The sequence below is a fragment of the Corythoichthys intestinalis genome, chromosome 10 (assembly GCF_030265065.1).
Source record: "Corythoichthys intestinalis isolate RoL2023-P3 chromosome 10, ASM3026506v1, whole genome shotgun sequence".
NCBI lineage: Eukaryota > Metazoa > Chordata > Actinopteri > Syngnathiformes > Syngnathidae > Corythoichthys > Corythoichthys intestinalis.
The window spans coordinates 24,355,418-24,373,207 of record NC_080404.1 but is presented as its reverse complement, the minus strand read 5'-3'; the positions used below and the strand labels follow the sequence as shown (position 1 = coordinate 24,373,207).

The 17,790-nt window shown below is 40.4% G+C and overlaps 1 protein-coding gene across 9 annotated transcripts in view; it reads right to left on the bottom strand.

Annotated features, from left to right (window-relative positions):
• LOC130923355 (protocadherin-15) overlaps positions 1-17,790 on the bottom strand; it is a 490,939-nt gene that overhangs the window by 293,991 nt on the left and 179,158 nt on the right. For 4 of the 9 annotated variants that reach the window (XM_057849017.1, XM_057849010.1, XM_057849008.1 and 1 more), the window contains one exon: positions 3,569-3,583. The exons of 2 other annotated variants lie outside the window; for them this stretch is intronic. In XM_057849017.1, the coding sequence (XP_057705000.1) occupies positions 3,569-3,583 (15 nt within the window). Of the gene's footprint in view, positions 1-3,568; positions 3,584-12,930; positions 13,189-17,790 lie in introns of all 9 variants that reach the window. 3 more of the 9 variants (XM_057849014.1, XM_057849015.1, XM_057849016.1) reach the window with 2 other exon arrangements.

The following is a 17,790-nucleotide window of genomic DNA, read 5'->3' as shown; positions in this document are numbered from 1 at the left end:
GCAATATTATTCGGCCCCCTTGCGTTAATACTTTGTAGCGCCACCTTTTGATCCAATTACAGCTGCAAGTCGCTTGGGGTATGTTTCTATCAGTTTTGCACATCGAGAGACTGACATTCTTGCACATTCTTCCTTGCAAAACAGCTCGAGCTCAGTGAGGTTGGATGGAGAGTGTTTGTGAACAGCAGTCTTCAGCTCTTTCCACAGATTCTCGATTGGATTTTTGTTTTGGATCATTGTCCTGTTGGAAGATAAATCTCCGTCCCAGTCTCAGGTCTTGTGCAGATACCAACAGGTTTTCTTCCAGAATGTTCCTGTATTTGGCTGCATCCATCTTCCCGTCAATTTTAACCATCTTCCCTGTCCCTGCTGAAGAAAAGCAGGCCCAAACCATGATGCTGCCACCACCATGTTTGACAGTGGGGATGGTGTGTTCAGGGTGATGAGCTGTGTTGCTTTTACGCCAAACATATCGTTTTGCATTGTGGCCAAAAAGTTCAATTTTGGATTCATCTGACCAGAGCACCTTCTTCCACATGTTTGGTGTGTCTCCCAGGTGGCTTGTGGCAAACTTTAAACGAGACTTTTTATGGATGTCTTTGAGAAATGGCTTTCTTCTTGCCACTCTTCCATAAAGGCCAGATTTGTGCAGTGTACGACTGATTGTTGTCCTATGGACAGACTCTCCCACCTCAGCTGTAGATCTCTGCAGTTCATCCAGAGTGATCATGGGCCTCTTGGCTGCATCTCTGATCAGTTTTCTCCTTGTTTGAGAAGAAAATTTGGAAGGACGGCCGGTTCTTGGTAGATTTGCAATGGTCTGATGCTCCTTCCATTTCAATATGATGGCTTGCACAGTGCTCCTTGAGATGTTTAAAGCTTGGGAAATCTTTTTGTATCCAAATCCGGCTTTAAACTTCTCCACAACAGTATCTCGGACCTGCCTGGTGTGTTCCTTGGTTTTCATAATGCTCTCTGCACTTTAAACAGAACCCTGAGACTATCACAGAGCAGGTGCATTTATACGGAGACTTGATTACACACATTTGGATTCTATTTATCATCATCGGTCATTTAGGACAACATTGGATCATTCAGAGATCCTCACTGAACTTCTGGAGTGAGTTTGCTGCTGTAGCCCCTATCTATACCCTCCTGTATGTACACCGATAGGAGCTGCAATCTAGGTTCGGTTTATTTGGTTTGGCTACGATAACCACGTCTAACATCAGGTTTAGGCAATCGGAATGTTTTTTTTGTATATTTTTTAATGAACAATATTAACAACAATTTTTTTAACAATTAAACAACAATGAATTAGAAATAACACACTATAAAATGCACAACAAGAAAGATAGAAAAAAATAGTCTTGAGTCTCAGTCAATTGTTTTGTCAGTCAAAATTTGTCCAATATTAGTTGTAGTGGCAACTAATTCAATGTCTCAGTTTTTCTATTGCAATAGTTTTCAATGTTCGTTGGAGTGCACTCTTTTCGAAGAAAAAAATGTATGTATCAGTCCGATGACTGATACAATCCTACCACATAGACAGTCCGTCTGTTATTCCAGAATTTTCGATGTTCTTGGTTCTTCAAATCACTCTGGGTTAGCTCGCCATCGTTGAATCCAATCTGATGATCTTTCTTTTTTTTCCAATCAGAAAAAAAACCTGACCTGTATTTAACACAGGTCTTGGGTTACAATCTTTTCAGTTTCAATGTTTCAGTTTCATTTTTGTTGTACAACTTTTTCAAACACTACTGAGTGTAAACACTCAAGAATATACTTCTAGTCATTTACAAAGCATTTTGTACGCAATAAATGACATTTCCATTAAACAACATTAATAATTACATTTCTTTTCCTTTCAAATGGAACTATAGTTTATACCATTTCAAACAGCAGTATATTTTGATAAAATTATCTCACCGAATAGTCTTAACTGACGACGCCTGGTCCTCTTCTTCTCACACAAGGCTTTTGGCCTGCATGAATAAGGCGCTAGCAGTTAGCCATGAATGCAAATTTAGCATTAGCGAATTAGCGAATTGTTTCCACATCTTACCGAGTGGTTTCTGCTCAATATTTTCACCACGTGACCGTCTGAATTCGCTTCACGCAACAGACGCCACACAGCAACAGTTGATGCATTCGTCAATTTGCTTTTTTTTCTCTTTTTCTCATTTCTTTCTGGGCGAACAAAACTTTTCCCCCTTAGTTAGAAAAGCCAACGTTCCAAAAAGAAGTGCGCATGCGCTGACGTCATAGTTGTGAGTCTCTGACTTCATTCAAATGTCGCTCATGCCCTCTATTGTTGTTATTGGGTATAACGCTTTAATATTTTGCTCTGGGTTACATTATTGGGTATAATGCTTCAATATTTTGCTCTGGGCTACACTGCACTGAAAGTAAAGGGGCCGAATAATATTGCACGCCCCACTTTTCAGTTTTTTATTTGTTAAAAAAGTTGAAATTATCCAATAAATGTTGTTCCACTTCACGACTGTGTCCCACTTGTTGATTCTTGACAAAAAAATTAAATTTCATATCTTTATGTTTGAAGCCTGAAATGTGGTGAAAGGTTGCAAGGTTCAAGGGGGCCGAATACTTTTGCAAGGCACTGTAACCCAGTGACGTCACAGCCCTGCAACATCAACAACAATGGCGACCTACTAGCTAAACTAATTTTACAAATTGTATAAAAAGGAAAACATCAAGAGGGGTTTCAATGTCAAATTATTTTAAGTCATAATAACGTTTAATTTTTAAGAACTACAAGTCTTTCTATGGGCGGCACGGTGGCTGAGTGGTTAGCACGTCTGCCTCACAGGTCTGAGATCAATGGTTCAATCCCAGGCTTCGGCCTTCCTGTGTGGAGTTTGCATGTTCTCCCCGTGCCTGCGTGGGTTTCCTCCGGGAACTCCGGTTTCCTCCCACATCCCAAAAACATGCATGGTAGGCTGATTGAACACTCTAAATTGTCCGTAGGTGTGAGTGTGTGCGTGAATGGTTGTGTGTCTCCTTGTGCCCTGCAATTGGCTGGAAACCAATTCAGGATGTCCCCTGCCTACTGCCCGAAGTTAGCTGGGATAGGCTCCAGCACCTCCGCGACCCTCGTGAGGAATAAGCGGCATGGAAAATGGATGGATGGAAGTCTTTCTATCCGTGATTCCCTTTATTAGCTTTAACTTCTTCATTACTTATTTAGACCTGTTATGTTTTGTATTTAGCTTGGAAAGTTCAACTGTAGTGTATATCATTTATGAGTGAGGGGGGGGGGGGGGGGGGGGAACATAAGAAAATATACTAATTGCAGTGCGGGTAGTACCGAACAGGCGACAGATTGTTTTATACAGAGTGTGGACAGTGCGACAGGGACGAGCAAGGAGGTCCAAGCTGTGACGAAACAAAACAAAACAAAACAAACAAACAAAAAAAACAACAACAACAAAAAACAAAAACAAAAAAAGAATTTTACAGATGAGATCACGTCGGGCAAGACGGGTAATGATGGGGCGGTAGGGCAGTTTAACAGACGTGGTGGAAACTAAAAGGAGAGCCCTCTTACCCTCGTATTGCCAGTCTGAAGAGGTTAGTGGAGCCAGAGAGAAGCAGAGCAAAAGCATAAAAGAAAAGCGTCAACATAAAGATCATTAGAACGATGAGCAGTCATTAGAAGGGGGGGGGGCAAGACATTGGAGAAATGCATTATGGAAACACATTTACTCCTGCTGCCAGGTTGATAGCGCTGTTTGAGATGGAGGCTGTGTTAGAAACATGAATCTATTTCATCACTGGAGTGCAATCAGAAATCAGTGTTGCTTTTAGAAGGAAGGAAAAAAATTGTAAAGCCTTCCATCGACACAGGCATTATCTTGGTTTTGTGGAACTACGCTGATGTAAGTTGAGGAGTTACATTTTGATCAAATGAGCACTTTGCCACCATGCTGTGGCATCTTAATAATTTTCGAAGAAAAATGTTGGACATAAAGGTTTAGTTAAGACAAACGTGACACAAATTTGTTGCATTTCGGTGTTTTGACATTTGATGAGCTTTCTTAGATACAATAAAAATACGTAGTGTTTTGGCACCATATTGGTCTTGTGGAACGAGTATATTGATTAAAACTAGTGCTATGGCACAAATTCATTGCATCAAGGTGTTTTCTACTTTGAGAGTTAAGGAGCTGTTTTTAAATAGGCATTGTGGCACTGTGTTGACATCAGTTGTGGAATTTCACTTACAGTGGTATGAAAAAGTATTTAAACCTTTTGGAATTTCTCACATTTCTGTATAAAATCAACATCAAATGTGATCTGATCATTTGTCAAAATCACACATATGAACAAACAGTGTCTTCTTTAACTAAAACCACCCAAACATTTATGATTGCAAATTGTCCAGGTCCCGAGATAGCAAAACAGCCCCAAATCATGATGCTCCCTCCACCATGCTTCACGGTGGGGATGAGGTGTTGATGTTGGTGAAATGTTCCATTTTTCCTCCACACATAACGTTGTGTATTACTGACAAACAATTCAACTTTGGTTCCATCAGTCCACAAAATATTTTGCCAAAACATCTGTGGAGTGTCCAAGTGCCTTTTTGCGAACATTAAACAAGCAAAATTTTGTTTAGACAGCAACAGTGTCCAACTCTTGCTATTTGTAGACAACTTTTCTGACTGTCGATTGATGAACATCCAGACTTTTAGAGATGGTTTTGTATCCAGTCTTCGGAGCTGTTCTTCAGACTGCTCTTTTGACCAAGCCATGATGCACATCAGACAATGCTTCTCATCAAGACAATTTTTACCAGGTGTGTTTTTTATAGTGGGCAGGGCAGCTTTAAAAATCTCATCAATGATTGGGCACACACCTGACTTAAATTTTTTGGTAAAAAGGTTTCAATTGCTCTTTAAGTCTCCTTAGGCAGAGGGGTCCCTGATTTATTTTCCTCCTTCTGTCATTGTTTGCATGCTTTCCTAATTAAAATATGAAAACCTATAAATGTTGGGTGCTTTTAGTTAAAGCAGACACTGTTTTTACATCTGTGTGATTTTGACAAAGATCAGATCACAGTTGATGGGGATTTCATGCAGAAATATGAGAAATTCCAAATGGTTCAGATAGTTTTTCATACCACTGTATCAAAAAACAAGTCCTTCAGCACCAGTTGCATCTTGGTGTCAGCTATTTAATTTTGAGAGAGCATTTCTAAATAAAAGTAGTGCTTTAACACCATCTTGGCATGTTGATGAAAGTTGAGGAGATTCATTTCGATATAACTAGCGCTTTGTTTGCATCTTGGTTTAAGGATACTGTTCACTATTCACCTCTCACTCCGAATACATTAGACGTCTCACGGCGGGCGTCAATGGCACTGAAACCTGATCTGAAAAAGTCTCGTCTTACATGCCGGCATGTCACGTTAGAAGCCGTCAGCTGGCGGTTCAGCGACACCGCCTTACTAGTCGCAGTTTACGGTTTCGCAAACTCTCAACAACCGCGCACCTGTCGCAGGTGTGAGCAAATACAGCCCCTTTACATGAAATATGCATAGCGAGTGCATTTTAATCAAGAGCGAAGGACAAAGGCGCACTTATCCGTCAAACAGCAAAAGACGCACAAATTTCTTTGTTTAAAACAGGCAGCGCTAATTCCTAGAGTGTGCTCGTTTCCCTCCTCGGGTTGGAAAATAATTAGGCAAGCCGTCTGCGGAAATGAAAGCGAAAGTCTTCCGTAATACGTGCAAATTGAAGCAGCTAAGTAGATAACGGTGGTCGGATGCTGAGGAATAAACAAGAGGCCGCATCAAAAATGCCGGTATGCTAATGTGCTCTCGAAATAGTCACTGACTGAGTGAGGGGGTGAAAATGTGAGAGTGTAGTGTTCGAGATCACATTACTCGGCTAAGACCAGATCAAACTGAGACATTTGACAAAACCATCATCACAAAAATACATTTTAATAATGAACACACACATATATATATATATATATTTACATAGGCATATCTATAAATGTATTTGACATGTTTAAGGTTGCAGTCATTTGCAGGGTTGGTGGAATGTTAGCAACAAAAAAAAATTTTTTTTTTCCTTATTTAAATTAAGTAAGCCAATACACTAGTATATTTTTACCTGTACCAGTAGGTTTACGCTACAGGAGGCAGGGCTTATGTACCATAATTTCCCTAATATAAGGCGCACCAGTGTATAACGGGCACCCCAAATTTACTTGTAAAATCTAGGGGAAATTATTGTACCCCTGTATAACGCGCACCCTAATTTTAGCACCAATAAATAGAAGAATACAAGAAAACAGAGCTCGTGTACAGATACAGAAATGTCATTTTACTGACTGGTAAAACACAGCACAAGCATAGCACATTGGTAGTTCAAAACATTACCGTAAACTGACAATATGTACGGTAATAATATGATCTGATAACTTCTTGAACTTACCAGTATCTAGGAGAAAACAAAACAGATGTGACTTTTCTTTTAAAGGCTGCTGTATAACTTGCCCGTTTCATCATGATGAATAAATGTTTCTTCCATGGATTGATACGGTAAAATGAAAGTGAGAACGTAAGTCGGGAATCCGAGTGAGCTCATCGCTGTCGACACGACAGTAACAATAGGAACTATTGTTATTTGGGTTTGAGTTTCCCGAGGGACAGAGATACTTGACGGACACACACAGGAAGTCTGTGTTGTTACGTTTGTTATGGTCCGGGCTAAATTCTGTGCTTTATGAAGAGTGAAAAAAGCAGAATTTAACACAGACGAAATCATTCGGCCGATTAGAGTGAAGTATTACCGAAACAAAATTGTGACGTCACATACCGTAATGGTGGGCAACGGATCGCCGCATACGTTTCTTCAACACAACGTGGCCGTGTCAATAAAAAAAAAATCGGTTTACATATATATAATATATATATATATATTTCTGTCTCCATCCATGTACTCGTTTTTAATGCGCACCATGATTTTACAAGTTGATTTTGGGGGGGAAAAAGTGTGCGTTATATTCAGGAAATTACAGTATTCACTTCCGCATGTCTGTACTCTGTACTGTATGTCTGCGTTCCAGATGACTGAAGAATAAAGGTTGATTATGGAACTTGCAAGATATGTCTATAATGCAGTGATTCTCAAATAGTGGGGCAGCAGAGCGATCCTGGGGGGTGGCGCATGTGACCTTAGAGAACATACTTTTACTTACTAAAATAAAGTGCACATCCACTGAGTGGGTGGGAGTGGCGCTCTAATTTTTAGCATGTGCACAGTATTTTTTTAACCAAACGAGCACACAGCAAAGAGCACTAGAGATATGAAAAGCTAAAACAAAGAAATATGACGAAGCGTATGTAGCATTTGGCTTTGACTTTTAGTACAGTAGGAGACGAGGAAAGACCAGTCTGTTTACTTTGTCTAAAAATGTTCGCGGCGGACAGCAGGGCTTCTTTTATTTTTTCAGCGAAAACATGCCGAATACTGCCAACAATCGTCCCGCTTTGTCAGTGTTACATCAGTAAACCAGCAAGCACTGTAAGCATCACATTAGGTGGCATACCAAATTGCTCAATGCAAAATAACACAACACCACCGCAAGGGAGCTGCTACTGCCTGCAGCAAAAATAAAAACTGTCTCTCTGTCCAATGTCACTGTCGTTTTTGTTTTATTAATTTTTGTTTTTTCAGTCTAATAGTTTGGCATATTGTCCTCTCGAGTTAGTGTTGCTAATCAATTTGAATTTATGATTATTTATTGATTTTATTTTATTTTTTTCAGTGTCAAACGGTCAAAAAATGTATCTTGAGTCTATTTTTACAGTATGGATGTGTTCTTTTTACACTTTATTTTCTTCTTTAATATTAAAAAGGACACAATGTTAAGCAGCGGTGTTCTCATAATAAGAATCTTATAGACAAATGATACTACAGTATATTTACAATGGCGGCGGAGAGTTGGGGGGGCGCAGAACGTTTACGTCTTCCTGGGGGCCTTAAAAGAAAATAATTGAGAAGCACTGCTATAATGACATGGAAGAGTGATTAAAATTTGGGGTTGTAAGGTCAGAGGTCAGAAATATTTGATTTCAAAATAACTTGAACAGCCTGCTCAACTGAAATTTGCAAGTTAGGTGATAGAATGAAAAGAGAGAGGGGCAAAGTCAGACTATGTCAATGCTTCAAATGTGGCTTAAGCAGACATCTGTTCTTTCAGAGTGCTCCTCTATAGTAGTATTTGTAATTACTAGAGGTGTGCAAAATTTCCGATTCATAGATTATTCGCGATTCGGCCGTGGAAGATTCGAGAACGATTCACAAACATCCAAATTCCGATTATTGAAATATGCCAAGTAAAGCGGAAGTACAACACACTCAGCGCGCCGCGCAGTCATTGAGCAACGGAGCGGGGGTAGCTAAACATCATGCTTCTCATTACCCGGCCCCTTGGGTAATGCGAATGCTCAACTCACGGCTCTAGCTCAACTAATGCCACGAGATAAAAAAAACACAACAACATACCTAACTCCTGCTGAAAAGCTGCTACAAAAGTACGTCATCCATATAATGTTACGGTAGATATCATTTATATAGGACTAGATGTACTACGGTAGCGGTAGCGTTAGCAGCGCATCTACAAAAAAGCTAGATGCGGACGTAGTAAACGGCCGCCATCTTAAAGCAAGGCTGTTGTAGCGAACCTTCCAAGCAAACCTAATTAACTTTTTATCTAAAATACTCCTAAATCAGTAAAATATTGACTTGAATCTATCTTTAAAATAGTTTTAAAACTTTCACATGTCGAAAGTAGACAAAAGGGAAATTATGGATTAACGGTAGCAATTTTAACAACTTTAACGGTTGATTCACAACTTTAAATTAATTGAATGTAGTTTAAAGCTGCTGATACAGAATGGGGACTGGAGTTTTTTATTTACTGTTATTTTTGTATATTTGTTTACTGCTATATGTTAACTTGATACTGAAATAGTAGTTTGGTTTAGCCTGAGAGTATTTTTGAACATTTTTGGAACTAATGTAAAAAATATTGAAAAAAAAAAAGGAGGGCGGTGCATCAATAATCGTTTTAGAATCGAATCGGAGCATCTGAATCGTAATCGTAATCGAATCGTTAGGTGCCCAAAGATTCCCAGCTCTAGTAATAACAATTATTTTGTTTTTTCTTTTTACAATTTAAAATCTTAAAAAATGTAAAATAAGAACTTTGTCTTGTTTGGTATTATTTTATTTATTACATTTTATTCATTTCCGTATTTATAAAATATATATATCACACGTAGTCCCTGGGTTATGAACGAGTTCAGTTCCTACGCTGGTGATGTAACCCGAATTTCCGCGTAAATCGGAATTAACCCTTCAAGTACCCCTAAATCTCAAAATAATTATCCAGAAACATGTATTATACGCCAAGATGTTGGCGCTAAGTCCTAGCTAGACAGCAAGCTAACGTCCGTGTGGTTTGCTGACTTTATTCAGCTGTTCATGACATCAAAAAATGCGGAATGAAACTAAAATAAAAATAAAATTAAATCATTTCATCTTCAATTACAGCAATTCAAAATTTGCGTTTAGAACTAGCTGCTGTTACATCAATAACAATCCACACAAACGATTAGCATGTATCAGTTAGCGTATGCACACCATCAAAAACAATCACATAACGTCACCCTAAGTAGTCAACAACAATTGAAAACGCACAGTAACAGTACAAAAGGTTGGTTTAGGTGTTGCCTCTGTAGATGCTTCATGAGCATCAAATGTGCACGCAGGCTTGCAGCTGTAAATCTTTCCCCTCTCGCTCTCTTCCTCTGCTGCATGACTTCTTTGTGGACGCAAATACTCTCTTCCTCGTGTGTGCATGTGCGCTCTTCTTCATGTGCGTAAATATATTCTTCTTTGTGTGTAGATGTGCTCTTACTCAAGTGCCATTAGCACTACCTGCTCTACGCTTTTACGGCAGGATAAAAGCATGCATCAAAAAACAAAAGTCAACATTTGGGAAAAAAAAAAAATTTGATGCTCGTCAATCGTAAAGTCGAAATCACATAAGTCGGGAACGTCGTAACCCAGGGACTACCTGTATATACATAAATCAATAGAAGAATTGCTGCCAGCCCTTCCCGGTCCAAATGGATAGGACATCTATCTCAGTCAATGGCAGTGAATAAATTAAACACAGCAACGTGCACATTTAACGACTTTGCATTTCAGCAACGGCTGTTTATTTATCACCGCAGCGTGTCTTGAAATAAACGTGAATGTCATTCAGCAGAGAGCAGACTTCCGCCAAGGGCAGTCATTTGGCACCACGTCAAATTGTAAACCTTCACATACACACAAAAACACAGCCTGCATATGAATATCGGCAGTCGTGAAAAACAATATGTGGTCCTTTTATTGCGGATGCTGAGGGAACCAATAGTAAAAGCGGCAAATGAGTGCCCTAGTGATAATACAGTAAACACGCAAGTTATTTGTTCACCTGAATAAAAGTGTTGAAATTTTCCAAGAACATATAAAAAGGATGTGAGCCTTTATTTGACGGATTCCTGGGAAGAAAATGTTTTTTTTCTTAAAAGAGCAATTTCAACCTCACACTTTGTGGCCAAAAGGGATTCTTTAGAGCAACATAACCACATAAGTTGCTCACATAACAATAATTACAGTGGTTTGAAAAAGTATCTGAACTAGGGGTGTGACAAAATATCGACATGGTGATATATCGTGATATTTTGTATCCCAAAAGGTTATCGATATGTGCCTGCCAAGAATCGAGATATCGTTTTAAAAAGGTGTCAATGTCTGAAAAAAATAAATAAAAGGGAACCATCCATTTGCTACCAAAATCTTCCACCATAATAGTGTCTCAGTCAACTCTAAGGCTGCATTGACGATGCTCGACGCCCAATCCATTGAGACTACGAACGTTCGTTCATTCGAAACCAGAGCATTCACAGTCGTTCTGTCTGATTTTCAGGGCATTTACAGGTCACTTGCTGTTCATTTTAGGGCATTTACAGGTCATTTCCTGTTGAGTTTGAGTCACTGCCTATTTATTTGGGTGATTCTCAGGTCACTTCCTGTTCTGCAACTCAAAATAAACAGGAAGTGACCCATAAAATACCCAAAAATCAACAGGAAGTAACTGAAAATCAACAGGTAAATGACCTTAAATGGGCCAAAATTACCTCATTGCCTGCCACTGACGGCCATAGACGTTCAATCCGAGCTTTGTATCGCAAATCGTATCGTATCGTGAGGTACCAAGAGGTTCCCACTCCTAATCTGAACTTTTTTGGAATTTCTCACATTTCTGCATAAAATCACATCTTTGTCAAAATCACGCAGATGTAAAAACAGTGTCTGCTTTATCACCCAATCATTTACAGGTTTTTATATTTGAATGAGGAAAGCATGCAAACAATGACAGAAGGAGGAAAATAAATAAGTGAACCCTCTGCATAAGGACACTTAAAGAGCAACTGAAACCAATTTTTACCAAATAATTTAAGTCAGATGTGTGCCCAATCACTGATGAGTGGTTTAAAGCTGCCATGTCCACGATGAAACGCACACCTGGTAAGAATTGTCTTGATGAGAAGCATTGTCTGATGTGCATCTTGGCTCGGTCAAAAGAGCTGTTTGAAGACCTGCGATCAAGGATTGTTGATTTGTATAAAGCTAGGAAAGGATACAAAACCATCTCTACAAGTCTGGATGTTCATCAATCGACAGTCAGAGAAGTTGTCTACAAATGAAGAGAGTTTGGCACTGTTGCTTCTCTCTCAAGGAGGGGCCGTCCACCAAAGGTGACGCCAAGAGTTCAGCGCAGAATACTCAGAGAGATAAAAAACAGCCCTAGAGTGTCTGATAAAGACTTACAGAAATCACTCGCACAGTCCAAAATCTCTGTGCACACATCAACTATATGTACAACTATGGCCAAAATTGAGTTATTGGGAGGACTCCACGAAGGAAGCCGCTGCTGTCTAAAAAAATCATTGTTGCACGTTTAATGTTCGCAAAAAGGCACACTCCAAAGACGTTTTGGCAAAATATTTTGAGGACTTATTAAACCAAAGCTGAATTGTTTGGGAGTAACACACAACGTCATGTGTGAAGGAAAAATGGAACAGCTCACCAACATCAAACCTCATCCCTACCGTGAAGCATGGTGGCGGGTTAGGGTCATGATTTGGGGCTGTTTTGCTGCCTCAGAGCCTGGACAACTTGCAATCAATAGTGGAAGAATGAATTCAAAAGTTTATCAGGATGTTTTGCAGGAAAACCTGAGGCCGTCTGTCAGACAGCTGAAGCTAAAAAGAGGATGCTGCAACAAGACAAGGATCCAAAACACAGAAGTAAATCAACTTCAGAATTGTTTCAGAAGAAAAAAATACACGTTCTGGAGTGGTCAAGTCAAATTCCAGACTTGAACCCCATTGAGATGCTGTGGCATGACCTAAAGACAGCGATTCATGCCAGACATCTGGAATCTGACTAAACTACAGCAGTTTTGTAGGGAAGAATGGGCCATGATTAGTCCTGATCAATGTGCCAGACCGATCTGCAGCTACAGGAAGCGTCTGGTTGAAGTTATTGCTGCAAAAAGAGGGGGCACAAAATATTAAATATGATGGTTCACTTACTTATTTTTCCCCCTTCTGTCATTGTTTGCATACTATCCTAGTTAAAGTATGAAAACATATAAATGTGTGGTCTTAGTTAAAGCAGACACTTTTTTTATCTGTGTGATTTGAAAATAATCAGATCACATTTTGATGGTGATTTTATGCAGAAATGTAAGAAATTCCAAAAGGTTCAGATACTTTTTTATACCACTGTAACTATGTACATTAAAAAAAAAATTGTCAGGGTAGTGGACTACCTTGGACCAGAAACAGCAAGTTCTCCTTTGTAGTCGGAAGCCACTTTGAGGTCATTTGTTGCATGCCTCCATTTTACTTATGTTCACTTCTCTCTTGTTTTCTTCAGATGATCATCAAATGTGTGGTGGACCGTTTGCGCTTGACATGCAACGACAACTACACACTGGATTACGGCAACCGCGGGTACGACCCGCAAGGCATCAAGTAATTGGCAGCGGACGGAGACGTGACGATGGTATGGAAGCCCATTCCCGCCACTAAAAAAAAACAACAACAAAAAAACAATGGTTGGGTGAATAAAACTACAATATCATACACATCACTTACTTCATTTTGTCGAGATAAAGTATACAATACCTTCACAAAGTCACGGATAAGGTTGCCTTTGAGTGCAACATCTACATATCTACTGTACATCATCGGCTGGAGCCTACAAGTAGCTTAGCTTAGCTTGTGCGTAAGGACTCCGAGAAGTTTAAAAAAAAAAAAAAAAAAAAAATTCTCATGGCGGAAACAGGCAACAGCAAGTTAAAAAAAAAAAAAAAAAAAAAACTTTTTCTTTTCTACTGGCAGAAATGTGCTTCTTGTTTTTGTTTAAAAAAAAAAAAGGTTTCATACTTTTTTTTAGTGGTGGGAATGGGCTTCCATACGATCGAGACGTCAAGCTAATCAAAGACATGGACTCAATTTAAGAAAAAAGTGATGCGAAATTCTGTATATACAGTAGAATTGCTGTTTTGAGTCTGTTCAACTTTATGAAGAAACTAGAATTTGAAGGGTCAAAAAGTCATAAAAAGTTGATACCACTGAGAACTGATGTCAGTTAAAAACTTTAAGCCATAAAAGAAAATATATCTCGACTCTCTATAAGTACCCAAAAAAATAATAATCGAACAAAGCCTAAGGGTTCAAAAGTAGCTTTTTCTAATAACCCATTAACTTGGCCAGTTTGAGGCAGCGAAAACAAGAGAAATGACGAGGCTGGCCAACTGCCAGCATACACAGTAAACAGCTATAAATGTCCATAATGCAGTCGGAAACACCTCTGCCCTTTTAAATAAATATAGCATCCCGCTTAGAGGAATATTGCATTTCGGCATTAACGCTTCCGACAGGATGCGCTAAATAAGATGTCAAGCGCGGAGGTTAACGATAGGACTAATCCACACGGCGGCAGGTGGGAAATAATTCGAGAGGGAAATTAAAATGAAAACGAGGAAATTGCAGCGATCTGTGGGGGAGAGGGCCAGACGGACGTATGCCAGTCGTCGGTCGGCTGCTGGCGGCCAGATGGCGGGTCACGGCAAACAAGCGCTGTGGCTGATATTGAGGGCGGGGGGATGGGGAGCTGTGTAATCACAGCATCAGATAGCAAATGTTGTTACTCATGTTGTTACAGGTGCACTCCATTAGTCTTTTTTTCTTAAGACCAGTTCATTTGGCACAATTGTGAAGTAAAAAGGGGCTGGATGTGTAAGCCTGTCGCAATATGCAATAATTCCATTTATCGCACGGTAAATAAAAATGAAGGCGGTAATTTTCCCGCTGCGATTTATTGCCTCGCGTGCACGTGTGCGAGCGTGCGGCAGACGTTCGGCTTCCTTGTTACCAGCTACGCAAAATGCATCTGTGTTCCGGGTTCGGTCCGGGTCCAGCACAAAATAGCGCCGGAGCCAATCCGTTCCCATGATATCCTATTGTTCAACATATACCGGCCGCGTCAGTGCTCCGGATTGACTGCGGACCATTTCCAGCGCGTCGGAGCCCGCTGGATGGTTTAGGCTATTTTCCATTTTTGCCGGAACGCATCCGTCAAAATGGGCGGATTTAGGGCCCAAATACAAGAGATGCATGATCGTTGCGGTTCCGGTCCGGTTCAGTGTTGACTGCGTACCACGCAGTACGTCAAAAACAGGCAAATCATACCGGTTGCGGTACGCCAACTGCGTCCCCCGCCCGTGAGCTTTCGCGTGATAATGTGGCATTTAAAGGCCAAATGTGAAAGTAAGGTTGGCCAACCATGTTTTTGAATATCAATGGCGAAACAATTGTAAGCATTTTTTTTTTTTTTTTAACGCAACCCTTCCAGATTCTTTGTTTAACCCATAGCAACGCCCTTGACAACAAAAATGCTTTTCTTTGACGATCTTCGGAAATCTTCGGAATTGACGTCACACTGAGAACTGCGTGGGAAGTCCGCCATACACACAGTACTGTTGCATTGCTTCTCGGTAAGATGCCACGGCGGTGTGTGGCGATGTATTGTTCTCAATCAAAAGAAAAGTTGTATGAGTGGCTGAAGGATAGCAGGGCACGTAAATGGACATCTTTTGTTCGCACTAAGCGAATGAATTTCACGCCATCATCGAGTGGTGTTCTCTCCTGCAAACACTTCGAAGATGACTGCTTCCTCAACCGGTCTGCTTATGATCAAGGATTTGCCAAAAAGTGTGATTTTTGGATAGATGACTGATGACTTTGTCAAAGCAGAGCTGCCAACTGTTGTGGAATGAACAGTAGAAGCTAGCGACGTTAGCCGAAAGCTTCCTCGTGGCAATCCCCGATCATAGTTGTTTTTGCGTTCGCTAGGTTAAGCGTGTTTAAATTGTGCGTCATCACGATCTTGTCCGAAAGGGTTAATCCACTGTCAATCGGGAAAGTGGTGTGGATGTGCATACAGTATAAGCGGGTCGGCGTCCCGGTAATGGCGTACGGCAAGCAACACGTCACTTCCGCTCATTAATATCCATGGCATTAGCTACCGTTGCTAAGCTGGGACAAAGCTAGGACAAGCCACCGTTTGTCCCTAATAGGAAATGAATGGAAATCGTGTACGAAGGAGATGTTTACAGCGCTAAACCTACCAATTCTCTCCGAAAATGATGTGCCTGGTGCCAAATTGACTGGCATAGATTTGGAAGAACATAAAAATGTTCAGTTAAAAAGATGGCTTTAGTGTCGAAGGCTGAAAAAGACGAAAAAAACGAGCCGACGTAAGCGTAGCTTTAGCTTTTTTTTATCGACGCGACTGACAATGACATTCTCCGGTTTCAACAAGCTATCCTTTACCATCAGCCCTGTCTTTCTTATATATCCTCTGGTTGTCCTACGTCCCTTACCGTTCCTGGGGGTAATTTAGTTAGCTTTGTGTAGCGATCGCAAATGCTACTCAGTGACAGCCAACGAACACTTTTAATGTTTTCATTGATAACACATCTTAATCCTATAATTTATTTACACTTCCCCCTTACTAAAGTTGTTTTTTATATATATATATATATATATATATATATATATATATATATATATATATATATATAACAGAAACTGTAACAGTGGCAGTCAGATACCATTGTAATTTTTTTCAGGTCATTAATTGTCAGACAGAAGCAGTACTGCACAACGTTACGCTAAAAAAATTAAGTAAAAATATAAAAATGGCTTACCTCTTTGTCCTCGGAAAGACCATGCCAACCCAACATAATGTTTACTGCATATGAAACGTGAATGGATTCGCCGAGCTGGTGTTAAAGTCCGCGCAAGTTGATTCGGTTTTCACATTTTTTCCACCCGAGTTTTTGGTTTCCGGGAACGTATGAAGAAAACATCCTTCATGGTCGTAATGTCTACAGTCGTTTCTACAAGTTCCAAAAAAGCAATGCGTGATCTGCATGTTCGTTTTTGAAAGATTACTGGCGAAAAGTAGCACTTTTTACGTTGAGTCTATGCGAGGGCAGGTCTATAATGTCCCACTTCGGCTTTACTTCCGCTTTACGATGCGACGTCACGGTCTAAAAATAGCCTGCGTGCGGTACGCCATTCACGGTCACGTTGCCGTAAGAGACACACACCGCCGGTGAGTTTGTGCACATTTAATTGTATTTGTATTATGTATTTCCACCTTCATGCTTCAAGCATTGGATTGCTTTTGGACGGTTCGGCGTTTCTTTCACAGTGATCGCATGATAGCCTTCTAGTTTGTGTTTTACGAGACCCGCTGACAGGTGACAGCTGACAACTAGCGTGTTGGTTTAGCGTAGCCATTGAGTCATTCTTGCAGCGAATCAGCGAGCGGTGCAGGTCACGCAGTGAATCATGGGAAATGTAGTCTCGGGACAACACTGAAGTAGTGCTTTGTAATCTGTTCGCTTGTGTGAAAAAACTGCATTTCCTCACGCCATTAGACGCCACCTCTACAGGCTCTATCTATCGCTCCGCACAGCCTGCCGAGAGCCCCAAGCTGTGTTCGTACTGTTAGCTCCATGTGTTAATAAAGAAACAAAGTTGTCAGCACGTCGTGTGTTCGATACCTTTTTCAACAAAAAGCTCATAACAAGACATTATGCACCATCCGTTTAAGAGACGCTGGGACTGGAGAGCTGTGTGGAGTAGGTGGCGAGGGGGTGAGATGAGCGAGAAGCAAAACTTTGTTGTCGAATGTGGCGGCAGTCCGGTATTATTTTGTTTTCTTATTGTTGCCACAATAAAGTCTAGAAAGCCATCAAAGACTCATCTCCTTCTTTCCCCCCAACGTTTTTATATTATTATTTTATATGCACGAGAGCTGCCGGATCTGCCAAAATGAACATGAAGTCTGATTATTATTTTTTTAAACAATGTCATCAGATAGACAAAAACATGTCTTGTCTCCATTCCATGTCAGGTAGTCTAGGCGCACTGTTTGCATCCTGATTAGCGTCTGGCTAATACATGTTAGGTCCAACATAAAATTCCAACCTCCTTTTCTTCCTCCAACTCTTCAAAAACTTGGATCTCCTTTGTATGGCGGCCGTATGGAGCGCTGCCATCGCTGTTCTCGGTGTGACGTATAACTTCCGGGTTCGTACCTTTTCAGGCTC